At 55.7% G+C, this 26,019-nt stretch overlaps 13 protein-coding genes across 13 annotated transcripts; 8 read left to right on the plus strand and 5 right to left on the minus strand.

The window, feature by feature from the left end:
• Positions 1-397: 397 nt before the first annotated feature.
• On the plus strand, positions 398-2,507 carry SCP_0802130 (predicted protein; the record flags this gene model as incomplete). Its single annotated transcript, XM_027760803.1, has 8 exons — positions 398-823; positions 904-976; positions 1,128-1,234; positions 1,295-1,381; positions 1,442-1,585; positions 1,656-1,730; positions 1,786-1,846; positions 1,900-2,507. The coding sequence occupies 8 exons, from the start codon at positions 398-400 to the stop codon at positions 2,505-2,507; spliced, it is 1,581 nt and encodes a 526-aa protein (XP_027616604.1).
• Positions 2,508-3,117: 610 nt separating this feature from the next.
• SCP_0802140 (hypothetical protein) lies at positions 3,118-4,264 on the plus strand (the record flags this gene model as incomplete). The annotated part of the gene is made up of 2 exons (XM_027760804.1): positions 3,118-4,069; positions 4,218-4,264. 2 exons carry the CDS (start codon positions 3,118-3,120, stop codon positions 4,262-4,264), a joined length of 999 nt encoding a protein of 332 aa, XP_027616605.1.
• A 547-nt stretch (positions 4,265-4,811) lies between these two features.
• Positions 4,812-5,117, minus strand: SCP_0802150 (hypothetical protein; the record flags this gene model as incomplete). Its single annotated transcript, XM_027760805.1, has 2 exons — positions 4,812-4,859; positions 4,923-5,117. The coding sequence occupies 2 exons, from the start codon at positions 5,115-5,117 to the stop codon at positions 4,812-4,814; spliced, it is 243 nt and encodes an 80-aa protein (XP_027616606.1).
• A 250-nt stretch (positions 5,118-5,367) lies between these two features.
• SCP_0802160 (hypothetical protein) lies at positions 5,368-5,747 on the minus strand (the record flags this gene model as incomplete). The annotated part of the gene is made up of 2 exons (XM_027760806.1): positions 5,368-5,551; positions 5,629-5,747. 2 exons carry the CDS (start codon positions 5,745-5,747, stop codon positions 5,368-5,370), a joined length of 303 nt encoding a protein of 100 aa, XP_027616607.1.
• Positions 5,748-6,303: 556 nt separating this feature from the next.
• Positions 6,304-6,604, minus strand: SCP_0802170 (hypothetical protein; the record flags this gene model as incomplete). The annotated part of the gene is made up of 2 exons (XM_027760807.1): positions 6,304-6,351; positions 6,413-6,604. 2 exons carry the CDS (start codon positions 6,602-6,604, stop codon positions 6,304-6,306), a joined length of 240 nt encoding a protein of 79 aa, XP_027616608.1.
• Positions 6,605-6,838: 234 nt separating this feature from the next.
• Positions 6,839-9,690, minus strand: SCP_0802180 (Probable pre-mRNA-splicing factor ATP-dependent RNA helicase; the record flags this gene model as incomplete). Its single annotated transcript, XM_027760808.1, has 10 exons — positions 6,839-7,025; positions 7,103-7,463; positions 7,514-7,636; positions 7,693-7,768; positions 7,825-7,974; positions 8,031-8,992; positions 9,043-9,164; positions 9,230-9,288; positions 9,392-9,505; positions 9,559-9,690. The coding sequence occupies 10 exons, from the start codon at positions 9,688-9,690 to the stop codon at positions 6,839-6,841; spliced, it is 2,286 nt and encodes a 761-aa protein (XP_027616609.1).
• A 949-nt stretch (positions 9,691-10,639) lies between these two features.
• Positions 10,640-13,431, plus strand: SCP_0802190 (Probable pre-mRNA-splicing factor ATP-dependent RNA helicase; the record flags this gene model as incomplete). Its single annotated transcript, XM_027760809.1, has 10 exons — positions 10,640-10,771; positions 10,824-10,937; positions 11,003-11,061; positions 11,115-11,236; positions 11,287-12,248; positions 12,305-12,454; positions 12,512-12,587; positions 12,644-12,766; positions 12,817-13,177; positions 13,251-13,431. 10 exons carry the CDS (start codon positions 10,640-10,642, stop codon positions 13,429-13,431), a joined length of 2,280 nt encoding a protein of 759 aa, XP_027616610.1.
• A 535-nt stretch (positions 13,432-13,966) lies between these two features.
• Positions 13,967-15,142, minus strand: SCP_0802200 (hypothetical protein; the record flags this gene model as incomplete). Its single annotated transcript, XM_027760810.1, has 6 exons — positions 13,967-14,254; positions 14,334-14,513; positions 14,568-14,738; positions 14,805-14,897; positions 14,954-15,069; positions 15,133-15,142. The coding sequence occupies 6 exons, from the start codon at positions 15,140-15,142 to the stop codon at positions 13,967-13,969; spliced, it is 858 nt and encodes a 285-aa protein (XP_027616611.1).
• Positions 15,143-16,842: 1,700 nt separating this feature from the next.
• SCP_0802210 (predicted protein) lies at positions 16,843-17,675 on the plus strand (the record flags this gene model as incomplete). The annotated part of the gene is made up of 4 exons (XM_027760811.1): positions 16,843-16,957; positions 17,014-17,122; positions 17,186-17,442; positions 17,500-17,675. The coding sequence occupies 4 exons, from the start codon at positions 16,843-16,845 to the stop codon at positions 17,673-17,675; spliced, it is 657 nt and encodes a 218-aa protein (XP_027616612.1).
• Positions 17,676-18,217: 542 nt separating this feature from the next.
• Positions 18,218-18,929, plus strand: SCP_0802220 (hypothetical protein; the record flags this gene model as incomplete). Its single annotated transcript, XM_027760812.1, has 2 exons — positions 18,218-18,230; positions 18,286-18,929. 2 exons carry the CDS (start codon positions 18,218-18,220, stop codon positions 18,927-18,929), a joined length of 657 nt encoding a protein of 218 aa, XP_027616613.1.
• A 1,150-nt stretch (positions 18,930-20,079) lies between these two features.
• SCP_0802230 (hypothetical protein) lies at positions 20,080-20,942 on the plus strand (the record flags this gene model as incomplete). The annotated part of the gene is made up of 3 exons (XM_027760813.1): positions 20,080-20,369; positions 20,422-20,529; positions 20,585-20,942. The coding sequence occupies 3 exons, from the start codon at positions 20,080-20,082 to the stop codon at positions 20,940-20,942; spliced, it is 756 nt and encodes a 251-aa protein (XP_027616614.1).
• A 478-nt stretch (positions 20,943-21,420) lies between these two features.
• Positions 21,421-22,902, plus strand: SCP_0802240 (hypothetical protein; the record flags this gene model as incomplete). The annotated part of the gene is made up of 1 exon (XM_027760814.1): positions 21,421-22,902. One exon carries the CDS (start codon positions 21,421-21,423, stop codon positions 22,900-22,902), a length of 1,482 nt encoding a protein of 493 aa, XP_027616615.1.
• A 1,171-nt stretch (positions 22,903-24,073) lies between these two features.
• Positions 24,074-25,765, plus strand: SCP_0802250 (Putative transposon Ty5-1 protein; the record flags this gene model as incomplete). The annotated part of the gene is made up of 1 exon (XM_027760815.1): positions 24,074-25,765. The coding sequence occupies one exon, from the start codon at positions 24,074-24,076 to the stop codon at positions 25,763-25,765; it is 1,692 nt and encodes a 563-aa protein (XP_027616616.1).
• Positions 25,766-26,019: the final 254 nt, after the last annotated feature.

The following is a 26,019-nucleotide window of genomic DNA, read 5'->3' on the forward strand; positions in this document are numbered from 1 at the left end:
TATTTGGCATTGTGTACGCGCGTCGGTAGTGGGCGCTTATTCCCCTCGTCTTTGTTGTCTGTGCTCGCTGTCCCAGACGTTGTACATCTACTACTTGATATTCTGACTCGTGTGTATCTCTGGCGCAACGAAAGACCTCTCAGCGGGAACTCGAGGAACAGCAAAGTTTTCTTGACATCGGACGCTCAGTCAAGGTCAGTTCTTGGCAGATACTAGCGTGTTTGCAGCGATATTCGTGATCTTGTGCCGAGAGGCAACGAGTGAATGTTCTGATACTCTAAACGCGACCCTTCACTCCGAATTATAATGAACATCGTGTCAACAGCTCACGCTCCTTCCTCTGAACAGACCACCCCACCCATCACCGTAGAGTCTACGAAACAGCGGACCGCCCCACATGGACTTCACGGAGATCTACAAGCAGACGGCCTCGCTCGTCGCCTTCAGCCCGGGGACGCACTTCCTCCTGACCGCGGTGCAAGACCGGCTCGTCGTCCGCCGCGCCGACTCCTTCCAGATCACGCGCACCTGGACGCTCGACCCCGCCCCCGCCCCCTCCTCCTCTTCCTCTACTACTACCACCTCCACCACCTCCACCACCGCCGCCGCCGCCTCCGGCGCCAGCGAGGGCTGGATCACGCACGCGGGCTGGTCGTGCGACTCCGAGTACGTGATGGGCGCGTGTGCGCGGCGCGGGCTCGTGGAGGTGTTCAGGCTGCGCGACGAGGCGTGGCGGGCGCGCATCGACGCGGGCGTGGAGGGCCTCGTCAAGGCCGAGTGGGCGCCCGATGGGCGCTCGGTGCTGTGCTTCTCCGAGTGGGGGGTGCGTTTCGTCCTTTTTTTGTGGTTTGGTGTGAGGGGGCGCTGATGGGCTAAATTGGCGTGTTGTGTGTGTGTGTGTAGCTGAGGGTGACGATATGGTCGCTCGTGAGTGGGAGTGCGACGTATATACAGTATCCTGTCCATCCTGATCGCGGTGCGTCCCCCCTCCACTATTGTTATTATTGAAGTGCGGTGCGGACGCGGAGTTTATGCTGAGGGACTCTCCTAGTCCTGTGTGCTATTCTTTGCTTCTGTTGAATCGCGCTGCGCCGCCCGTGTGGATTTAGCTGACGCGGATTGGGCAGGGTACGCGTTCCGCGCGGACGGCCGGTACTTTGCGCTGGCGGAGCGCCACAAGTCGCGGGACACGCTCGGCGTGTACGACGCCTCGGCGTCCTACCGGCTCGTGCGGGTGCGCACCGCTCTCCCCAACTCGGCCCATTCGCACTAAACCTGAGCTCGACGAGTATAGCACTTCCCGCTCCCGACGTCCTCGCTCGCGGGCCTCGCGCTCTCGCCTACCGGCAACACCATCGCCGTCTGGGAGGGCCCGCTCGAGGTGCGCGCGCGTCGCGAAAAGCGTGTACGTGTGTGCTGATGCTGACGCGCTGTGCCGTAGTTCAAGCTGTGCGTGCTGACGCTCGCGGGGGAGCTCCTCGGGACGTTCGCGCCCGCGGGCGGCGCGGACCCCGGGTTCGGCGTGCGCGCGGTGGCGTGGCACCCCGCGGGGCTCTTTCTCGCCGTCGCGGGGTACGACGACAAGGTGCGCCCGGCCCCCTCCCCCTTCCGACGCTGCGCTGTGCCGAGGCGTTGTGCTTACTGTGGTGGCGCAGGTGCATGTGCTGGAGAGCCTGACGTGGGCGCCGGTTGCGACGCTGGAGCTGCAGCAGCGCGTGCCGGCGGGGGTGGTGCGTCTTCCCCGTGTGTCTGGAGGTCCTTATGCTGATGCTGTGGCATGGCCAGACGGTGTGGCGGGAGCCGGAGAAGTGGCTGGACGCGACGCACGGGCGCGGGTTCCTGTCTTGTGCGTGGGCTCTTGGTGTTCCCCTCGCTGTCGCTGACTTGGCGCTGGGGCAGACGAGCGGGTGCGGGGGCCGACGACGCTGCCGGCGCCGCCGACGCGGGACCGGAGGAAGCCGCCGCTGTTGGGGCACGCGCGGGGGGCGGAGGCGGGGGGCGGGATGCTGGGGTTCAACGTGGACGGGTCGCGGCTGCTGGTGCGGTTTGAGGGGGCGCCGCGGGCGGTGCACCTGTTTGGGCTGCCGGCGGTGGCGGACCTCGGGGCGCGGCGGCGGGAGAGGGAGAGGGCGGTGCGGCTGCGGACGGTGCTGGTGCATGGGCGGGCGGTGGCGGGCGTGAGGTGGAACCCGGTGCGTCGGGGGCGGTTGGGGGTGTGTACGGGGGAGGGGAGCGTGTATTTGTGGAGCGACGAGTGGGAGGGTGTGCCTGAGGCGGCTGCGGCGGGTGGGCAGGGGGAGGCGGTGGTGGAGGAGGTTGCGGAGTGTGTTGGGGTTCCTGCGAGTGCGTGTTTTTTTCCCCTTGGTTTGGTTTGGGTGGCTTTTTATGTGGTTCTTCGTTTTTGGGGGCTTGATGTTTGCTGGGGAGGTGCTGATTTGGAGCCTCTTTTTCTGCAGAACAGTTTGCGACGCGAGGGCTTCGGTGGGCGCCGGACGGGCGGGGGCTGATCCTTCTCGACCGGGACACGTTCTGCTGTGCGTTCGAGGTTGAGGATGGAGAGGCGGAGGCGGAGGAGGGAGTGGCCGCGTGAGAGTGGGCGAGGGGAAGAGCGGGGATAGAGCGCCGGCTGTGTCAATTTACTTGGCCGACGGTGCATGCATTCTGTCGGTCTGTCGTCGAGCGCGTTGTTCGGCTCCCGGATTTGGCGCTGGCGGAAGAAGCGCAGAGGGCGGCGGGCCACGGTCTGTGACGGAGGACCAGCGCGGTGTGCGCGGGCTGTCGACGCTGTGGAGAGTCGATCCACGGGCGATTGACTGGTCAAAGGGGGGAGACGAGGATGGTTGGGAGGACAGACGGGATCTGGTGAAGATCTGTGGAAGCGAATAGGATGACGTTGGTGTACTGAACGCCGGGTCGATCGCGTCGCACTAGGCGCCGGAGGCCTTCGCGGATGGCACACTGAAGGCTACTGAAGCATGCTCGAGCGTGCAGAGTGCTTCTCTTCGGCTCTTTGCTCGCAAGATGGAATAAAAGCGGGTCTCCCCATCGGTTACCCTCGCAGCTCGCCCTCGCTTCGATCGCTCCTTTACCGCCAGCAACCCACGCTCGTTCCCCAACATGCTCGCACGCGTCCACCTCCCTTTCCTCGCCGTCCTCGCCTCTGCCCTCCTCGCCTCTGCCGCCCCCGTGATCGACTGTGGCTGCACGTCCCCCTCCCCCACCAGCTCGCACGTCTCCACCAGCCCGCCCGTCCCCAGCTCCACTTACTCCCCGCCTTCGTCCTCGTCCTCCCACAAGTCCCACAAGACCTCCTCGTCCCACAAGACCTCTTCGTCTGCGCCCTCGCCGACTTCGAGGAGCCAGTCCCACGTCCCGACCTCGCCCTGGTCCACCCACCTCTGGCCCACTTCCAGCCCGTCTTCTGCCTCCACTGAGCCGTGCTCCTTCGCACCCAGTTCGAGCGCGTCCCACTCTACCCAGTATCCGACGTCCTCCACGCCGCCCCCTTGGTCCTCCGCATCCACCGCAGCCCCCACGAGCCCGTCCACTTACGCTCCGCCCACGTCCACGCCGAGCGCTCCTACCTCCGCGTCTGGCCCTCCGTCCTCTGCCTCTTGGCCCTCGTCGTCCTCCGCCTCTTGGCCCTCGTCTTCGCCAACCTCTTCTTCGCCAACCTATTCTTCGCCAACCTCTTCTTCGCCTACCTCCTCTTCGCCTACCTCTTCTTCGCCTACCTCCTCTTCGCCTACCTCTTCTTGGCCAACCTCTTCTTGGCCAACCTCTTCTTCGCCTACCTTTTCTTCGCCCACCTCGTACTCGCCTACCTCTTCTTCGCCCTCCTCCACACCCTCGTCCATCCCCGCCTCCCAATGCAACACCGGCTCCATTCAGTGCTGCGACTCGCTCCAGGACTCGTCCTCTCCCCAGGCCCAGAGCATCCTCTCTTCCCTCGGTCTTCCGCTCGCCGACGCTGCTAACCTTGCTGGCATTGGCTGCACTGCGGGCCTCGTTGGCGTCGGCGGCGACACTTGTGTCAGCGCCCCAGTGTGCTGCGAGGATAATAGCTTCCGTGAGTGGGCCGTCTGTTTTTTATATCCCGAGGTTGCATTGCATCGTGTCCTGGCTATTGACCGGACATAGTGATCCTCGACAGCGTTTCCTCACACCTTCTACCTTCGCTTTTCATCACGATAGAAACTGACCCGATTCATTTGCAGAGGGCCTCATCAACCTCGGATGCGTCCCCATCATTATCTCCCTCTGATATCCCTTCACGCTCTTGTGAAGAGAAAATTGTGCGTCCTCCGTTGCCCTGTATAATGCGTGAATCTGACGTATATCTGGGACCAGAGTTCGCAAGCATTTCTTGATCCATTTTCCGTGCATGCCACGACGCCAAAATTCCTACCTCGATCCTGAAGACCACCATCCTATGCTCCAATTTGACTCGGCCGACGGGTTTCTCTGTACGTGCGTTGTTGGTCGTGCCGGTATACCCTGCGTCGTCCCTCCTTCAGTATTGTTTTTCGTCTGTTATTATACGTTCGGGTGGTATTCCGTTTGTGTTCCGTGTTCTGATTTGTAGTGTCGCGTGGCGTTCTCCGCAACTAAAGATGGGTCTCTGAAGAGCATGTAATAATGGACACGTCGTTTCGTTACTTGGGATCCGCGTCCGACTTTACCCTAGGCAATGTTACCCCTTTCCCTCCTCCATTAGCAATACATAGAGTTTGGCTATCGATACACCGTCCAACACGTCCTCCCATTAACCACAGACTGTCCTCCGCGACGACGACAAGATCTGAGATCTCTCAGCAGCAACAACACGGGATGGGTATGATGTAGCACACCGTCCCGTCCTGCGCGTCGCGAGGTAAGCGAGCCGTTCTATCCCAAGACCTGCGCGTGCGAGATATGCGCACCGGACACGGGATGCACCCGCCTCGGACCCGCTCTGCCTTGTGCTGTGTATCGTCCGCCGCGCGTTCGGGCCTCGTCGTCGTCGTGTCCGACACGCGCGCGGGCTGCGCGGTGATTCGGACGCCCTCCGGGGGCACGGTGTGTGTGTGGGCGGCGGGCGGACGAGTTGGGGGTGGGTGGGATGCAGACTCGGACATGGTGTGGTGTAGAGCGTGCCCTGCGCACGACCTAGAGGATTACAGTGACTAGCGCCAGCGCACCGAGTCAACGTGACGTCTCCGCCTCGCTCCACAGCAGCAGCAGCCCGCGACACCAAGAAATGAAATATCTCCGCGAACGGGGTGTACAGCACAGCGCCCGGCGAGTCGACTCCGCGCGCAACTACATGTATCGATACTGTAAAGAAAAAGTATGTACAGGGCTCGACTTCTAATATCACGCCGCCGCTCAACGCTGCCTGATCTTCTTCCTCGGCCGGTCGTCGTCGCCCTTGCCGCCGCCGCCGCCGTTCACGCCGCCCCCGTCGATCCCCTTCCTCGAGCGCTTGTTCACCACCCGCTGCAGCGCCCGCTTCGTCTCTCCGTCCGGGAGCGTCGACAGATCGTAGTAGTTCGTCGCGTACTCCAACAGCCTGCCACGTTCCACCAGCGTCAGCGTCAGCACCCTCGCACACACACAAAACGGGAGGAGAAGAAGAGAGAGACGCACCACTCGGGCCGGACGTCGGTGACCGTCCGGATGTACGGCCGCGTCGTCAGCACGAACTCGTTGAAGACGACCCACTCCGGCTGCGTCTCGAGCCCGCACGACGGGTGCAGCCCGACCATGGTTATCTCCCTCTAAGATTCCTTCACGCTCGTGTGAAGACAAAAATGTGCGTCCTCCGTGGCGCCTTATAATGCGTTAATCTGACGCATATAACTAGACGGGACGAGTTTTTGTTCGACCGAATCTCCGAGCATGCTACGACACCAAAGTTCCTACCTCCATCCTCCTACACTCCAAGTTGACACGGCCGATGGGTTTCTCTTCTGTATGTGCGTTGTTGGTCGTGCCGGTGAGGGTATACCCTGCGTCGTCCCTCCTTCAGTATTGTTTTTCGTCTGTTATTATACGTTCGGGTGGTATTCCGTTTGTGTTCCGTGTTCTGATTTGTAGTGTCCCGTGGCGTTCTCCGCAACTAATGATGGGTCTCTGAAGAGCGTGTAGTAATGGACACTTCGTTTCGTTACTTGGGATATCTGTGTCCGACTTTACCCTAGGCAATGTTACACTTTGCCCTCCTCCATTAGCAATACATAGAGTTCGGCTATCGATTCACCGTCCGACACGTCCTCCCATTAACCACAGACTGTCCTCCGCGACGTCGACAGGATCTGAGACTCAGCAGCAACAGCACGGGATGGGTATGATGTAGCACACCGTCCCGTCCTGCGCGCCGCGAGGTAAGCGAGCCGTTCTATCCAAGACCTTCCAAGCGAGATATGCGTACCGGACATGGGATGCACCCGCCTCGGACCCGCTCTGCCTTGTGCTGTGTCTCGTCCGCCGCGCGTTCGGGCCTGGTCGTCATGTCCGACACGCGCGCGGGCTGCGCGGTGATTCGGACGCCCTCCGGGGGCACGGTGTGTGTGTGGGCGGCGGGCGGACGAGTTGGGGGTGGGTGGGATGCAGACTCGGACATGGTGTGGTGTAGAGGGTGCCCTGCGCACGACCTAGAGGATTACTTATGTGGTGCACGGAGTCAACGTGACGTCTCCGCCTCGCTCCACAGCAGCAGCAGCCCGCGATACCAAGAAATGAAATATCTCCGCGACGCGGTGTACACTGCCAGCACAGCGCCCGAGGGCGACTACATGTATCGATACTGTAAAGAAGAAGTATGTACAGCGCTCGACTTCTAATATCACGCCGCCGCTCAACCCCGCTTGATCTTCTTCCTCGGCCGGTCGTCGTCGCCCTTGCCGCCGCCGCCGCCGCCGTTCACGCTGCCGCCGTCGATCGCCTTCCTCGAGCGCTTGTTCACCACCCGCTGCAGCGCCCGCTTCGTCTCTCCGTCCGGGAGCGTCGACAGATCGTAGTAGTTCGGCGCGTACTCCAACAGCCTGCCGCGTCCCACCAGCGTCAGCGTCAGCACCCTCGCACACACACAAAACGGGGGGAGAAGAAGAGAGAGACGCACCACTCGGGCCGGACGTCAGTGACCGTCCGGATGTACGGCCGCGTCGTCAGCACGAACTCGTTGAAGACGACCCACTCCGGCTGCGTCTCGAGCCCGCACGACGGGTGCAGCCCGACCACCTGGTTGTCCTTCACCGTCAGGTAGTTGTTCTTCTCCCCCTCCTTGTGCGCCACCTGCATGAAGAACCCGCACACGAGCGCCCGCCGCACGTTCTGGTACAGCCGCCCGACGTCCCCGCTCGACACGAGATCGATGTCGAACCGCTCCATCGTGCGCTGCAGCTGCGCCCGCACGTTGTCCGCCTGTGCGAGCGCGCGCGCGGAGAGGTAGTGGTTCCACGCCCAGCTCTTGTCGTGCATGTCTATACGCGTGTTAGAAGTCAGGCACCGAGCATGCAGAGGAGGGACGTACTTTGGGTGTAGTTGTTGTAGACGTTCATTAACGTCAGGTGGTCGCCGTCTGGGACGGTGAGCAGCGCCTTCGCCGCGTCGGCCTCTTTGCGCATGTTGGGCGGGCGCAGCCATACATTCGGCACTGCAGTGGAGGTATGAGTAGGTGTCCCCAATCGCGCATGGGCTACGAAAACGCACCGGATAGCATGGCGACGATCGTCAGTATCTCGTTGCTGCACTGGAACTCGGGGCTGATGATCAGCATTTTCGACATCTGGTGCGATATATCAGAGTGCATGCTCATGGAACGAAATAATGATATGGGCCAACCTGAGGGTCCAGGGGGAATTCCGCCATGATCGATCCAAGGGGGGTGAGGTTGCCGTCGTCATCCAGGGCTGCCAGGAAGTTGAGCAGTTCCAACGCGCGCATCAACGTTTCTGGTGCTGGCGCATCTACATAGTCGAATTTCACCAGGTCCTGTGAATCCGCCAATGAGTGTTACATCAGACAATCGAATGGGAGCTTCCGCTCACCTTGATGCCCAATTTGACCAGCTCCAACACCGTGTTCGCAAGGTTGCTTCTGAGAATCTCTGGGTGCGTCTGCTCCTCGAGCTCCTTCATAAAGTCCCTCTCGGTATATAGCCGGAAGCACTTGCCGGGCCGCGTCCGCCCCGCACGGCCAGCACGCTGCTGCGCCGACGCTTTCGAGATCGGGCTCACCAGTAGAGACTCCACTCGGATACGCGGGTTGTACACCTTCTGCTTCGAGAACCCAGGGTCGACCACATACACGATCCCGTCGATCGTCAGCGACGTCTCCGCGATATTCGTCGACACTACCACTTTGCGCCCCGGAGGGCCGTCCGGCGTCCGCGGAGAGGGTGCGGGGTCGAAGATGCGCTGCTGCTGCTGCGGAGGAAGTGATGAGTAGAGCGGGATGCAGACCAGCGGGCCGACACTGTCTGGATCCTGGTTGATAAGGTCGTCCGCCTCCAGCTTGATTTTTCGGCATGAGTCTTCGATCTCTTCCTCGCCCGTCAGGAAGAGCAGGATGTCCCCTGGGTCCTCCGCGCGGTGGATCATAAGCACAGTGCGAATCGCCGCCTCGACGTAGTCGGGCTCGGGCTCCTGCGTGTAGAACACCTCGACCGGGTGCGTCCGCCCGGGAACCTTGAACAGCGGCGCGGGCTCGCTTGCGCCCTTGAGGCCGAAGTACTTCTGGAACTTGAGTGCGTCGAGCGTCGCGGACATGACGATAATCTTCAGGTCGGTCCGGCGCCTTGCGAGGGATTTGAGCAGCCCCATGAGGATGTCCGTCGCCATCGTGCGCTCGTGCGCCTCGTCGAGGATGATCGTCGAATACCGCTCCAGGCTCGGGTCATTCATCGCCTCCCGCAGGAGCATACCGTCTGTCATGTATTTCAGGAAGGTCGTCCCTGGCTCTGTCATGTCCTCGAAACGGATCGAGTAGCCGACTTGCTTCCCGAGTTGCACTGCCCGGGATGTCAGTGGTGTATAACGAAAGCTGAGGATGTTTGCGCACCGTCCATTTCATCCGCAACACGCTTCGCGACCGACATGGCTGCGACACGCCGAGGTTGTGTGCATGCTACCAATTTACCCCGAGTATGTGGAAGGTCGGAGTAGCATACGAACTGCGGGATCCTGGGTTCAATGCGTCAGAAAAGCTATCCACCAGACAGAAAGTAGATCACGATGAGCGCTCTTACTGTGTCGTCTTGCCAGATCCGGTCTCTCCGACCATGACGATGACCTGATGATTGCTGAACTTTCTCGGACATCAGTTACGTTTTTTCGGGCGACCGAGGGTGTCGTGTGCCTGAAGCAGACTCTGACCTCCCCTCACCAGCGGAAAATGCGAGCTCACTCACCATTTTGAGGAAGTCGTCCATCTGGGCGTACACGGGCAGCTTTTTGCGCATTTCGAGGATCCTCTTGTATTGTGGAGTGAGCGGCTGCTTCGTAAATGGGTTGATGTCTCCGTCCTGTTGAAGACAGCGTCAGAATGAAGGGAGGGAATCGGGATGGCTGGACACACCATGGCCTTATGGACTTGTTGCGACGTTACATGGCGGGGAAGAAAACCGAAGAGGGGTTCGTTGATAGCGAGAACTTTCGAGGAGCTTGAGCCCCTTAGAGGAGGCGCGATGGTGTAGGGATTGTTGGACATGCCAAAGAGGCGCCGAGGGCAGAAAGACGTTGCAGCAAGCAAGACGATATCGCGCTAAGAGGATGGCCAAACATTTTGCTCACGTTTCAAGTCACGTTCTTGGCACGTGGTGGTGACGCGTCACGTCAGTGGCAAAAAGTCGGCAAGATAATGATTATAAGAAAAGAGATAAAGTCTGCTTGCTTGAACTCATGAGCCCATGCAATAATCCTGCTACGCAAGTGTTATGTTCCACGGGCCGAGCGTGAAGGTCTCGACGCGTTCCCTCACTATAAGCTTACACTTGCAAGGGGGACTGGGAGAACTTGGACGGCCGGGGAAATATGGAAGACGGGTTCACAAGGTAAATACATGTGCGGTGAAGTCGAACGAACTCTATTTTGGACCTTCCAAGTACTGGCTCTGATATTGGACGGGACGACGACTGCTCTGACGGACGCCCAAAAGGGAAGGGAAGATGCCAAAAAGGGAAACTATCGTAAGAGCAGTCGCTTCTGCCAGTCGTCTGGCGTCCGCGTAGAGGGCTTCGGCATACGTGCGGGTGAGAATAGAAGTAGAACATTAAAAGACTAGTCGATGTATATACGACCCCTTTGCCAGCGCGGTCGTCTTGGATGATGATCGTGATTAGTCAGAACTTATGATAGTTTCCATTCTGTCCGTCCGCCGATTCTACTGTACATACTCTTAACACATTGCCCGCTTGTTCATGAATGCTCCCTATCGTCCCTTCGCCCGCACTTCCTGGTCCGGGAAGCAGAAAGGTTACCGCTGAAGATCTTCGCGTCTTATGGTTTGCCACGATGATTTGGACGATATTCGACACTTACAAATATTGAGATGATTCCCACTTTCCGCCTGAGAACACTGCTCCCACGCATAGGCGCTGTGCGCCGAGGGTGAATTGACGCTGAATACGCTTCTCGCTCATGATGCATGACCATCCAATATGTCGAACAATCCCTACACCACCGCGCCTCCTCTAAGGAGCTCAAGCTCCTCAAAACATCTCGCTATCAACGAACCCCTCTTCGGTTTTCTCCCCCGCCATGTAACGTCGCGACAAGTCCATAAGGCCATGGTGTGTCCAGCCATCCGGATTGCCTCCCTTCGTTCTGACGCTGTCTGCATAGGACGGAGATATCAACCCATTTACGAAGCAGCCGCTCACTCCACAATACAAGAAGATCCTCGAAGTGCGCAAAAAGCTACCCGTGTACGCCCAGATGGACGACTTCCTCAAAATAGTGAGTGTCTTGCATATATTTTGTTGACCGATCGTTGCGTGAAACATAACCGACGTCCAACAAAGTTCAGCAATCACCAGATCATCGTGGTAGTTGGGGAGACCGGAACTGGCAAGACAACACAGTGCGATTCGTACTTCTGTCGGGTGAATAGCCCTTCTGATGAGCTTCACCCAGGATCCCGCAGTTCGTATGCTACTCCGACCTTCCACATACTCGGGGTAAATTAGTAGCATGCACACAACCTCGCCGTGTCGCGGCCATGTCGGTCGCGAAGCGTGTTGCGGATGAAATGGACGGTGCGCAAACATCCTCAGCTTTCGTTATACACCACTGACATCCCGGGCAGTGCAACTCGGGAAGCAAGTCGGCTACTCGATCCGTTTCGAGGACATGACAGAGCCAGGGACGACCTTCCTGAAATACATGACAGACGGTATGCTCCTGCGGGAGGCGATGAATGACCCGAGCCTGGAGCGGTATTCGACGATCATCCTCGACGAAGCGCACGAGCGCACCATGGCCACGGACATCCTCATGGGCCTGCTGAAACCCCTCGCAAGGCGCCGGACCGACCTGAAGATTATCGTCATGTCCGCGACGCTCGACGCACTCAAGTTCCAGAAGTACTTCGGCCTCAAGGGCGCAAGCGAGCCCGCGCCGCTGTTCAAGGTCCCCGGGCGGACGCACCCGGTCGAGGTGTTCTACACGCAGGAGCCCGAGCCCGACTACGTCGAGGCGGCGATTCGCACTGTGCTTATGATCCACCGCGCAGAGGACCCAGGGGACATCCTACTCTTCCTGACGGGCGAGGAAGAGATCGAAGACTCATGCCGAAAAATCAAGCTGGAGGCGGACGACCTTATCAACCAGGATCCAGACAGTGTCGGCCCGCTGGTCTGCATCCCGCTCTACTCATCACTTCCTCCGCAGCAGCAGCAGCGCATCTTCGATCCCGCACCCTCTCCGCGGACGCCGGATGGCCCTCCCGGGCGCAAAGTGGTAGTGTCGACGAACATCGCGGAGACGTCGCTGACGATCGACGGGATCGTGTATGTGGTCGACCCTGGGTTCTCGAAGCAGAAGGTATACAACCCGCGTATCCGGGTGGAGTCTCTACTGGTGAGCCCGATCTCGAAAGCGTCGGCGCAGCAGCGTGCTGGCCGTGCGGGGCGGACGCGGCCCGGCAAGTGCTTCCGGCTGTATACCGAGAGGGAATTCATGAAGGAGCTCGAGGAGCAGACGCACCCGGAGATTCTCAGAAGCAACCTTGCGAACACGGTGTTGGAGCTGGTCAAGTTGGGCGTCAAGGTCAGCGGAAGCTCCCGTTCGATTATCTGACATAAAGCTCATTGGCGGATTCACAGGACCTGGTAAAATTCGACTATGTAGATGCGCCAGCACCAGAAACGTTGATGCGCGCGTTGGAACTGCTCAACTTCCTGGCTGCCCTGGACGACGACGGCAACCTCACCCCCCTTGGATCGATCATGGCGGAATTCCCCCTGGACCCTCAGGTGGGCCCATACCATTATATCGTCCCAAGCGCACGCACCCTGACCATATCGCACCAGATGTCGAAAATGCTGATCATCAGCCCCGAGTTCCAGTGCAGCAACGAGATACTGACGATCGTCGCCATGCTATCCGGTACGTTTTCGTAGCCCAGACATGACCGAGGACGCCTAATCATACCTCCACTGCAGTGCCGAATGTATGGCTGCGCCCGCCCAACATGCGCAAAGAGGCCGACGCGGCGAAGGCGCTGCTCACCGTCCCAGACGGCGACCACCTGACGTTAATGAACGTCTACAACAACTACACCCAAAGTACGTCCCTCTTCCGCATGCTCGGTGCCTGACTTCTAACACGCGTATAGACATGCACGACAAGAGCTGGGCGTGGAACCACTACCTCTCCGCGCGCGCGCTCGCACAGGCGGACAACGTGCGGGCGCAGCTGCAGCGCACGATGGAGCGGTTCGACATCGATCTCGTGTCGAGCGGGGACGTCGGGCGGCTGTACCAGAACGTGCGGCGGGCGCTCGTGTGCGGGTTCTTTATGCAGGTGGCGCACAAGGAGGGGGAGAAGAACAACTACCTGACGGTGAAGGACAACCAGGTGGTCGGGCTGCACCCGTCGTGCGGGCTCGAGACGCAGCCGGAGTGGGTCGTCTTCAACGAGTTTGTGCTGACGACGCGGCCGTACATCCGGACGGTCACCGACGTCCGGCCCGAGTGGTGCGTCTCTCTTCTTCTCCTCCCGTTTTGTGTGTGCGAGGGTGCTGACGCTGACGCTGGTGGAACGGCGCAGGCTGTTGGAGTACGCGCCGAGCTACTACGATCTGTCGACGCTCCCGGACGGAGAGACGAAGCGTGCGCTGCAGCGGGTGGTGAACAAGCGCTCGAGGAAGGGGATCGACGGGGGCAGCGTGAACGGAGGTGGCGGCGGCGGCAAGGGCGACAACCGACCGTTGAAGACCAAGCGGCGCTGAGTGGCGGGGCGGTCTGCAGACGTAGTAGAGAGTTAGAGTTCCTGGTTTTGTACTTCTGCTTCTTCACAGTATCAAAATATGTATGTAGTTGTGTGGAATCAATTTGCCGTACTGTACAGCCGTAGTATGGTGGCCAATGCCTCGGAGGCGCCGCTGAGCATTCCAACAACGGCATACCACTAAGTAGCGAACATTCTACACTCGGCGATGACGGCTTCCGGCATGCCCGGATCCAACTCCACTCAAAGTCATAGTGGTTATAAAGCGTAGGCAACAAAGTCGAGATACAATTTATCATGTTTACATAAAGTCATAGTCAATCTTCCACATATCGACACTGTCTCCAAGGAATAGGTCACCAGGTACATACACACACCTTTAAATCTTACAGCACAATTGACAAGTAGTGTTACAAGCCTCATCCATGTATCACCAGTGATCTTGGGAGGGAAAGCATGAGCACAGAGAGTTAGAAACAAACAAATGACAGTAGAATGATGGAAATACAACAAGGGCACGAAATGTCATGGCAGGATTACTTTCGGGCAGGGATCTGCACCTTAGCCAGCTCTGTGAGCCCATCCCAGAGGCTCTCGGCTTCAAGCATGGTCGCTCTGCCAGTGGTCACAAGCGACTCCACCCACCCACGACACGCGGACATCTTTGAAGTTGCACGAAGGATTCGGATACTGGTGATACCATCAGCCAGCAGGATTGTGAAGAGATGAGGTGCAGGGATTGCCAGTGACTGGAGAAAGTCCCAGATGGGCCGGGTTACATCATCAATGTGCATTAACTCATCCATCCTAACTTGAAAATCACTCTTTAGTTGAGGGATACAGATGAGCAAGGGCAATGCATCAGCAACTGTAAACAAATAGCTTGTAAACAGAGCAACGTACAGTAGCTCGTTCATCAGTACGAGTTCTAGCATTGTCTGTGATTGCAAGACTTCGAGAGTTGCTCATGGGACTGCCGGAGGGGAATCTCCTCCCTCTCGGCATCTGGCCTATGAATTGGCGTCGAGGCCTACAAGGAGTACTGGGCACTTGGGGCATCTCATTTCTTGATAAGCGGGAGTGCTACGCAGATGCAAATATTAAGAGGTTGTATTGAGGCATGAACAGATCAAATACCTTGCTCTCACTTGGCTCTATTTGAGAACCGCCCGCCAGCCGGAGAATCTCTGCCTTGCGCCGAGCGTTAACCTTGGGATCACACATGCATCCACTCAAATATATGGCAATGTAACTCTTGACCGGCCAATAGTCCCGGTATCTCTTGATAAAGGGGCATACCCTCAGAATCTATGTACGAGCAAAGTCGACATTTAAGTGTTAGATTGGCCTTGAGACTTGTACATTTATACGCACTTCCCGCTGAACTCGATCTATAGACTTCGGATCTTGCTCAGAAAATCTGTGGGCTATATCAAGGCGCCGCTGGACGACTGTGCGTGTCGCTTGCTGTTCACAAAATTGGTACGTCCGCGTGTACACTGAAGATCACCTAAGGGACTTACGGTGAGCTCCTGAAATTCAGTCTTCGACAAGGCAATGGCAGCTTGTAAAGCTGAAACCGTGCTGGGCTGTCTACCGTTTGGCCGCTCTATCAAAGTTTCTGTCGTCCTCAGTGTGTCTTCTCCACGGACAAAGTGAGCCACTGAACACAAACCGCAGGGCGATGAACATGTAGACTTACTGCCCGGCATGTTGGGATCGTCGATGTATTAGGTGGTGGTGGGGAGATGGAACCTTAGAAGACAGCGAAGTAGTCCCCGTGTTCACTTTCGAACACAGTCTCCCGGGGTTGGAACGCGACGCGGTCACATGCTCGAGAGGAAAGGCTCCTATGATATGATTATGTCAGCCTACTGTTTTTACCCTAGACTTAAACGTGAAATCGGATTCTGCACTGCATGGATGACCGCACTCGCATACAAACCGCGTCACGCAGATATAACTTGCCACCCGATCCCAACAGAAATTCAAGAGGCCGCTCTCAAGCGGTCTGGCCAATCACTGGCATGAGCGGCTATGAGTTGTTTGTACACAGGAATATCCAAGGCGGCGTGACGTGCGAAACTCTGCAGCACGGCCTTGCAGTATTGTTGGTTGACTTTATTTCCCACAGTGCTAAACGATGAAGATGGATCATGTATTTTATTTTGCTGTAGGATATCTGTGCACGGAGGCGAGTTGTTGCATGACTCGGGTTCGACTTGGGTAACTCGGTGGCTCCGAAGGATTCGGCTGCATGAAACAACATAAAAATGGCGCATTCGTCGCATGCAAACCGCGCAGGTTTTCAATTATGACGACGATGTGGCACGTACCAGTAGGATTTGGAATCCGACAATTACGAAGGCTATGTAGTGTTGAGCATACAAGAAGCCCGTTGGATCAGACGAGTGCTACGATGCAAGTCCTAGCAGAGAATCAGCACAATGACAAATAAATGATGCACCCGTCAATCGAGTCCGCTGTGGCCGATCGTGGCCAGCAGTGCGTTGGAATTTTAGACTCTGCCTGCCAGCCCGGGAATCAGCCAGCAACAGGAAAGCAGAACTGTACCTACTTACCTGTCATTTGCGGCAGGCCTCCTGCGGCATCAAGTAGGGTTTAAAATCAGCTATGGCGAACTTCGTGAGCAAGACAACTACAAGCGAGGATGTGCTCAACAAGCAACAGACAAGCGGAGCAGGACATCACTACAAAGTGAAACTCGTAAGTGCCACCAGATCTATTGCCCCATGGATAGACTACACAATCACCTCTCTTGAACGGGGAGGGGAAGAACTTCACGGAATGATATATACTGTAAGTACTGCACACCTTGTGTACACCAGAGTCACGGTCGCGCTAGAGGCACGTGGCCTGACGCGTTACGTCACGGTTTGTCACGGACGCGCCAAGACATCCGAGTGCAGCCGCGGGCGCGAGTTTCAGCAGTCTGCTCATCAGGCAGTGAGCCAATCGCGTCCTTCTGACATAGCTTCCTCACTGATTTCAGGATCACAGATGGAGATAATATGCTCGCCTTCCCCAAGCTTCTTTCTGAAGGCACTCTCTGAGACTCGACTTAGACACAGGTTCATGGAGCACTAACCTCTGGCTGTGTCGCGTCTGCGCCCCTGTATTAGATCGCGTACCGCGATGCAATGATTGGCAGGATGAGACTGGGCAACGCCTCATTGCCTTCTCCCGTCCGACCAAGTGCACCCAGCAATGATTGGAACAGCAGCGCCACACTCCTCCAGATCACTAGCTGAAGCACTGCAGATCTTTCTCGCTATATAATGGTCTTACACCACGTCCACTGTACGTCCACCTTCTAATCGAGTGCCATCTCGACACCCTTTTCGACACCCGTCCTTTCGTCTTCTCTTCACCCTTGCTATTTCGAAGCAACATGTCCCGACACTTCTGCTGCTGTATCCCCGTCAGGGCTGGCGTCTTCATTTTCTCCCTAATCTCCTTTCTTGCCTCCACTGCGTTGGCAGTGCTAGCATGGATCGCCACCTACAGTGCGTTATTTCTTCTTGCTTGTGGTACGGCTTTCGAGTTAATGGGCCTGATCTAGAGGTGCACCACGATCCCGGCCAACACATGAACATATCCAACACAGCAAAAATCATCATCATTGTGGTGGGCAGCATATCCACGCTCATCGCCCTCATCTCGCTCTTCGGGTGCGTGTCCCAGCCCAGCCCGGCGCCCTGTATATATTCCACTAACCTGCTTGCTACGGACAGCTGGATCGGCTCGATCACGCGCAACCGCCGCTTCGTAAAGGCGTACTCTGCGCTGTCCTGGGTCATCTTCCTCCTCTCGCTCGTCTCCGCCGGCTTCTTCCTCTACATCGTCTACGCCGGCAAGGCGCTCTACGACTGCATTTCCGTCGACTCGAACCTGCACGTCGACACGAACGTCTCATGCGACTTCCACTTCTCGCTCGGCATCAAGATCCTCGTCACCGTCATTACCGTATTGCAGATCCTGATTCACCTCTGTGCGCTCCCGTGTTTGGTACGCTGCGTGCGACGTGGCTAATGTGACTGCTTTGCAGATATCGTGGTCATCATCAGACGCTACGTCGACCAGCTCGAGGACGGGGACGAATCGTGGAGGAGCCCGTACACCCTCGGCCTCGTCGACCCGCGCCAGGGCCTGCTCAACCCCGCCTCGGAAGCATACCCCTATTCCGACGCGACGCACGCGTTTGGCAAGGCCGCTGAAGCCTGAGAGTTAGAGGCTGCACGATTCAGATGCATTTGTTGAATGGCATGGGATGTACTTTAATACTGAACATAGTAGGTGGCGCACGACGTAATTTATCAAGCGGACTGTTCTGTGTCTCCGGCGAGCGACTCTACTCTCGATGCCTGCAGTGTGGAGGAAGGCAGAAAGGCTTGGCCGTTGAACTATCGTACAAAAGTGTCAACACCCCCCTCTCTTCAAGACATAATCGGGCACGAAATCGCGTAGCCCGAGGACTCACCCACGTGCACAACCCATTAGCACGCCAGGTACGTAGCTGCCAGAACCAGAACTGCAGACGGATCGCCCGCCGTACGCGTAAACCATCGTCGGCGATGTGCCTCGCGCGGAAGCACCGAGTGTGCCTCCCCGACAGCTTCCGCGTTTTCGTGCGGGAATCAGTGGTGGCGGTTTTGGTTCTGCCCGGGCGGAAGTGTGGCGGTGATCGTGAATTTTGGGCACCGCCCCAAACTCAAATAAGTTGTGGATTGGGGTTTTGACCAAGCGCGAACCGTGGGTAGCGATGGATGTGGAATATGCGTTGGTAGTGCATGATTCGGTGAGCTCGTCGTGGTTTACACATGGACTTGCACAGAGGGAATTGAGCACCGCAACAAGACGAACTATCGCCCACCCAGCGCAACGCCCCGGGAGAAACGCACCGTGCATTTCAAGAGCAGAAGCAGAAGACAGTCGGACGGGCCTGTTTCGAACACACCCGAGCATTTTCTCCCACCACCGGACGACCCAAAACCAGTAGGTGCTATTAGCCCAACACGCGCATACACCAGCGGTGCCGCCACCAATCGCCGGCGGAGGACACCCCAGGCGCCCAAAGACCGCCAGGCGACCGATTCATGCTTGCCCACTGAGGCTGGACAAAGGCCTCCACGCATCTGCGTACTCTATCTTCGCCGCGCTGCTGCGGCATCCGCATGGGACAACATCTCACCCCAGGTTGGATATAAGGCATCCGCGCACCTCCATGCTCTATCTTCGCCGCTGCTCTCCGCATCGCCGAAAACGCTCCCCACTCTCGTAGCGTTAACGACGTTAGCTCCCGTGGATATGCAGCTGAACGCGCTCACACTTATCCTTGCAACGCTTGCGTGCACTGGCGTCGCCGCACCTGCCGATATGCCACTTGCGCTGCGCGTCGCAGCGGACTCACGGTCGGCGCGGTATCGCGACACGGTCGCACCATTCGACTTGCCATGGCACTCACCACAGAAGATCTGAGGTATGCTTTCGGTTTATCCGCCCATTTGACACGGTGTTAATTAGCATTCTTCTAGTAGCCGCACCCACAATTATGGTTTTCGGCGCGGGGAGCGCTTTAGGGGTAGGGGGTCAGAAGCACAAGGCACGATATGAAGCGCACACACCATGTATCACAACCGCATCCATTCCTAGAGACAGCCCAGCGTGGATTAATGCTAACTGCCCGAAACGATCTTGCCGACCATTTCTGTCGTACCCGCCAAGTATCCGCGGTCTATTTCCTTCCTGTCAGAATTCTTGAAAACTACATCCGTACTCGATTTCCGCCTCATGACGTGTGTGAGTGCATCTCCCGCACCCACAAGCTGCGATACCCGACAGCATGCGCGGTGGTCCTGTGCATTCGGTCCTGCATAGGTTCAGCCAAGCCTATTGGTCGAGTATAAACTACTCGTCGCCAGCCTGGAATACCCGCATCACTGAACCCAACGCACGCACCTTGGTTCAGAACACTCCTCGCAGCTATGCACTGTAAAGCTGTCGCTGTCGTATTCGCCGCGTGCGCGTGCACGAGCTTTGCTGCACCTGTCGCCATGCCGCTCGCGCTGCGCGTCGCTGCCGACTCCGCCGCTGCGCGCTACCGCGCGTTCGTGGACCCGCTGGATCTGCCGTGGCATTCGCCCAACATGTCATAGGTATGTTGGCTTTCTCCAATTGTGAGCGAACCGGCTCTAATGTCGCTTCTGCTCGCAGCCGGGTTTGCCGCTACATCAAGTATGAGTGCAGCGTCGGCGGAGTGGGACAGAAGAATCTGGGGAAAGAAGATAAAGAGCGGTTTTTTCAATCACCATGCAGCCTAGTCGGTGCAATGGACATTCGACCGGTGCCTTAGCTTACCGTGTAACATACTATCTGTCGCGCTTGACCAAGATATCACCTCTGGTGTAGAACATCATGATTTATAGGTTGGAATAATTCCTCTGGAAATTGTGCAGCGTGTCAATACAGCACGACTTGGGCGACGCCAGAGATGAAGTGAAGCGCCAGTTCAAGTTGAACTCAGTTGAAGTGTTTTTCGATGCACGTGATCAGGTTGACTCTGTGCTTAAGAGCTGCTTAAGAGGCGTATTTATCCTTTTATGAGCTGTATATCGAACACATCTTCATCATGCCTCCGCGAACTTCTTACAGGCCCTCTCGACAGGACGAGGCCTTCGTCAGGGACATGACGGAAAGATATACATACTACCTGTTCACCGCTGCGGCATGTGGTCGCAAAGTTCGGGCGATGGGATACGGCGAGGCCCGCATGCAACCCACCTACGACCAGGTCCTCCATGACTGGTACAACGATTCGACGATTATTCTGCGAACCAACAGCACGGATCCTAGTCGGCAAGCCGCGTTTTTTCGTCAGTGTAATGAGATTTGCGCCAGACCGCTCAACAATCTATACACGTATGTGCTTCTTTGGTCTGATCAACGCATTTTGACCTTCACACACATATAGCTATTTCTGGGTCGGCTTTGCCGCCACTGCTGGAGCGCAAGGCTTGCACTGCCTGTTCAAAGACCATCCAGCCAAGTACAAGATTTTGAAGGATGCTCGCGAAGAATCGTAAGCGCCAAATTGATTCGCGTGTCTTCTATATGTTCATTCAGACACCACGAAGACTTCGACGGACCTATGGGGAAGAGGGAGTGCAGGAATTGATGAATTCAGCATCTCTGCTGAATCCGCACCCGGTGGACCCAACTATGAACGCATTGGAGCACGTCGGAGATGTGGTGCGGTACAAGGATGAGAATAACAACATCGTCGAGTGTACAATTGAGGATGCGGGGCACAGTATTGTGAAGGGGAACTTTTTCAAGTTGTCGTACGGCGGCGGGCAGAAGGAGGTCTCATACGAAGAGATGGCACTTATCTGGAGGAATAGAGTTAGTCTCGTAACCAGCCGTTCTGAGATTCGACCCTTTTTAGGATTTGTGTGGAGGGTCGTGTCAGAACGTCTGGTGACTTTCGTATAGGCGGGGGGGGGTATGTCACATGGGCGTGACCTCAGCCAAAACTCGAAACATCCGAACTCGAACGCGGCGCATTCACGGGTTACCGATGCCTAGAATAGGGTTCGGGGTGCATATATGGTTGCATACATGAACAATATTTGTTGGAAAGTAGCGCCCAAATTTCTGGAGCTCCAGAAATTGGGGAGCGCCCAAGGGCAGACAAGCCGAGGGCATGATTACAAAGAAAGACAAAGAAGGAAATTTGCTTATATAAAGTGGAGCGTCTAGAACTGTATATATACAGAAATCTATTTTAGGACGCGTAATCACGCGCCCCGACGCATCTTAACCCGCCATCACTACCTTCCTATTTGGGAACTAAGGCGCGATTTCTAACAGGTTATGAGCCCCGGCTCTAGCCAATAAATACTTGGATAACAACAGCCCCTATTGTGGCTACAAAAAAATTGTTACCCCCTTACTAGTACGAGAACAAATAATGTCGACCAGCGCTGATAATACGAGCAATAGCAATGCTTACCGGATCCCGCTCCTGAAGGAAGACAATTGGCTCCCGTGGAAGCGCCGCGTCGAGGCCATCCTTAATGATAAGGGTCTCCAGGAGTATGTGACCGGAAAGACACCGAAGCCGCAGCCGAGTAATGACCCGGCCAATAGGGCAGCGAGAGAGGCGGAGATTAGCGCCTGGGGAGAGAAGGACCTCAAGGCCCAGAATGTAATTGTGCTATCGCTGGGAGATTCCCAGATGGTGCACATCGCTGGAGCCGAGACGGCACGGGCCATGTGGGAGCAGCTTCGCACAGTCAAGGAACAGTGTGGACAGCATGGAATTCTCGCGCTGTGCCGGCGTTTTTACCGGATGCAAGCCAAGGAAGAAGATAATATCTCCAGTCACATTACACAGCTACGACAGATCCAGGAACAACTCCACCTAATGGGGAAGGTTGTTTCTGACGAAGATTTCCGGCTCATTCTGGCTACCTCATTACCGGAGAGCTGGGACTCTTTCCTCAGCTCTTACTTTGGCGCCGTGGGCGGCAATGTTGGCGCCGAAGGTGCTGACAACGTGCGCCCTCAGCTTACATCACAAGAATTGATTGCCATCATTCTTGATGAAAATAGGCGAAGGCACGAGCGTGGCGAGCGCGGTCAATCCTCGGACCAAGCCATGGTTGCCAAAGGAAAGAAGCGCCCCTTTGGGGAATACAAAAAATGTTTGATCTGCGGAAAGCCGGGACATCTTGGTAACGAGTGTCGGCACCGCGACAAGGTCAAATGTATGAATTGCGGAAAATTCGGGCATAAGGCCACAGATTGTTGGGCTAAAGGCGGCGGCAAAGCCGGACAGGGCCCGCCGATGAAACGGCAAAAGACGGAACGTGCTTACGAAGCGCGCGAAGTCGAATCGAAAGAGGATGAGGCAAAAATAGCCTACGATAATGATAGCGACACTGTATCTCTCGGATCTGATGGCGAAATCGCTTCTTTCTATAAGTGGTTTGCTGACTCCGGGACAACTTCGCACATTACAAATCGTCGTGAAGTCTTCGCGACCTATCAGGCGCTCGAAGATCACGCGATCACGGGCATCGGACCGCAACCAACGCAGGCATTGGGCCGCGGTACGGTCGATGTCGAAAGTGAAGTAGGAGACCGGAAAGTGAAATTCCGTCTCCACGGTGTACTGTATGCACCGACAGCACCCAATAGCCTCCTCTCCATCACGCGTTTGGACGACGCGGGAGGAAGAGTACTTATGGGTAATAGTCGCGCAATACTAATAGATAAAAATAAACACACTCTTGCTATAGGCAAGAAAAATGGACGACTATATTCATTGAAATTGCGTCCAATAGTTCCGCAACCTGCGCGAACCTATACTGCTAAGGAATACGGCCCGCATACCTGGGAAGAGTGGCACAAGATCTATGGCCATATCGGGAAACCAGCGCTTACGTGATTATATCGCGAAGGGCTTGTTGATGGCCTAGAAATCTCGCCAAGCCCAGATGAAATTAATTGCGAGGCATGCATCCAAGCAAAGGCGACGCGGAAGCCATTTCCCAAAGAGACGGACGAATGCAGCAAGGTACCCGGAGAATTAACACACACGGATGTGTGGGGACCTGCGCAGACAGCCGCTCTACAAGGGTGGAAATATTTTATTACATTTACCGATGATTACAGTCGTCGAAGTACAGTACTATTTATGAGGCATAAAGATGAAGTAACAGAAAAGGTAAAGAATTATATTACCTATATCGAGCGCAAGTTTGGAAATAAACCCTTGCGACTCAGGCTCGACAACGGTCGAGAATATATGAACACCGAATTAATTAACTGGTGTCAAATGAAAGGGATCGAGATGGGTCCGACTGCGCCGTACTCACCATCCCAGAATGGAGTCTCTGAGAGATTGAATCGCACACTGCTTGGACTAGCGCGTGTGATGATCTATGCGAGAGATCTACCTCGTTATCTTTGGGCTGAAGCGATTGCTCACGCAGTCTATATTAAAAATAGATCGCCTACCCAGGCGTTAAATGGGGCAACTCCCGAAGAAAAATGGAATGGGACGAAACCAAATATCTCGTACCTACAAGAATTCGGTTCCCCCGTATGGGTCCTCACGGAAGACGCAACACTATCAAAGCTAGCGCCCCGTGCCAACAAGTATATTTTTGTTGGATACATGGATGGACCCAAAGCCATCAAATATTATGATGCGCACACGCGCCAGATTAAAATCTCACGTAATTTCCAATTTTCTTCGAATTCCCCGGACCATTTCCGGCAACGCGCCTCATGTGCCACAAGAGCAAATAGGATCCGACGTACCTATCCTCACAGCACAGCGTGAGGGGGAGCAAAATATATTTCCGGGCACTTTACCTAGCAATGCGTCAGACGTGCCGCATGCGGAAAGGAGACCCGAAGTCCCAAACCTCACAACGACCGCAGACGTGCGGCGCGAGGGGGAGTTAGGAACTTCCGCGCCACAGTCACCTGCCAAAAATCCGCGAAAGCGCAGACAGGATGATGATCCTGATCAACGCGAGGAAAGCAGGACGGACGCACCAAGCCAGCCCAGACGAACCAGAAGAAAGACAGTTCGGCATGATTACCGTCTAATGCACGACCCAGAGGCAGACGAAGATCTGGATAATGATCCAGATAAATCAAATGCCGAATTAGTCTATATTGCGATGAGCACCCACGGAAATGCGGATGCGAACGAGCCAAAGACGCTCAGTGATGCCAAGAGATCACTCGAGTGGCCCAAATGGGAACAGGCAGTCCAGACGGAACTCAATCAACTACAGGGTATGGAGACTTGGGAGTTAGTGGAACCTCCCGAGGATCGAAAACCCGTAGGAAATAAATGGGTTCTAGTTAAGAAAACAAACAAAGAGGGTGAAATAATCAAATACAAAGCCCGCCTGGTTGCGAAGGGATATTCTCAAATCCCAGGCATGGACTATACTGAGACGTTCGCGCCCGTAGTCCGCCTCGAAACCATTCGAGCTATCCTCGGGCTAGCCGCAATCTTAGATTGGGAGATCGGACAGATGGACGTGAAAGGCGCCTATCTTAATGGAACTCTCAAAGAAGAAGTGTATATGCGGCAACCCGAAGGATACAGCGATGGAACATACCGCGTATGTAAATTAAAGAAAACCCTCTATGGGCTAAAGCAGTCTGGCCGAGAATGGAATATCGTGCTGAACCGCAAGTTACTAGACGCGAGATTCAAGCGCCTATTCTCGGATCCATGTGCGTACATTCGGATCAAAGGTGATAAGATAGAAATCGTCACCGTTTGGGTAGACGACCTATTAATATTCACCAATGATTGCGCACTGATGGACCAATTGAAGAGGGAACTCCGAAATATGTTCGAAGTTACCGACCTTGGCGAACCCCGAAAAATTGTGGGGATAGAAATTGAGAGAGACCGTTCAAAGCGGACAATCAAAATCTCTCAGACAAAATATATTGAGTCTATCCTACACAAGAATGGGCTTACGAACGCCAACACGGTCGGGATGCCTCTTGATCCAAATACAGTGCTTGAAAAAGAAGAACCCGAAACTGATGATGAATGTGACCGAGACAACGGATATGCATCGCTCGTCGGATCACTGATGTACGCGGCAATTGCCACGAGACCAGACATTGCTCACGCCGTGCAACGGCTTAGCTCATTTACTGCCAATCCCGGAATGGCTCATTGGACTGCTGCTAAACGCGTCCTCTGCTATCTATCCGGAACGCGAGAACTTGGAATAATCTACGGGCCAATTGCAGATGTCAAGCCCGAAGATCAATCCATATTTGTGGGCTACTCAGATGCAGACTATGTGAACGATATCCGAGATCGCAAATCAATCTCGGGATATTTATTTAAATTAGGAAATGGCACGATCACGTGGAGCTCAAAGAAGCAAACCACGGTCGCGTCATCCACCACGGAAGCCGAATACATGGCATCCGCTGAAGCGGCAAAAGAAGCTGTATGGCTCCGAACACTATTCAAAGAAATAGGTTTCGAGCAACAAGATCCTACAATTTTATTCGAGGATAATACAGTGGCGATCTCAATCGCACGTGATCCCCAATTTCACGCGAAATCAAAACATTTTGATGTAAAGCATCATTATGTGCGCGAAAAATTGAGGGATAAATATATTGATATCCACTACTGTCCCACGGAGGACATGATAGCGGATATCCTAACAAAGTCACTCCCTAAGCCGAGGCACGAGAAGCTCACAAAGAAGCTCGGAATGCCCATCGGCTTGAGGGGGAGTGTTGGAAAGTAGCGCCCAAATTTCTGGAGCTCCAGAAATTGGGGAGCGCCTAAGGGCAGACAAGCCGAGGGCATGATTACAAAGAAAGACAAAGAAGGAAATTTGCTTATATAAAGTGGAGCGTCTAGAACTGTATATATACAGAAATCTATTTTAGGACGCGTAATCACGCGCCCCGACGCATCTTAACCCGCCATCACTACCTTCCTATTTGGGAACTAAGGCGCGATTTCTAACAATATTTATCAGCAGGAGGCAGGATGGAT

Source organism: Sparassis crispa, assembly GCF_003851025.1.
Source record: "Sparassis crispa DNA, contig_000007F, whole genome shotgun sequence".
In the NCBI taxonomy this organism is placed as follows: Eukaryota; Fungi; Basidiomycota; class Agaricomycetes; order Polyporales; family Sparassidaceae; genus Sparassis; species Sparassis crispa.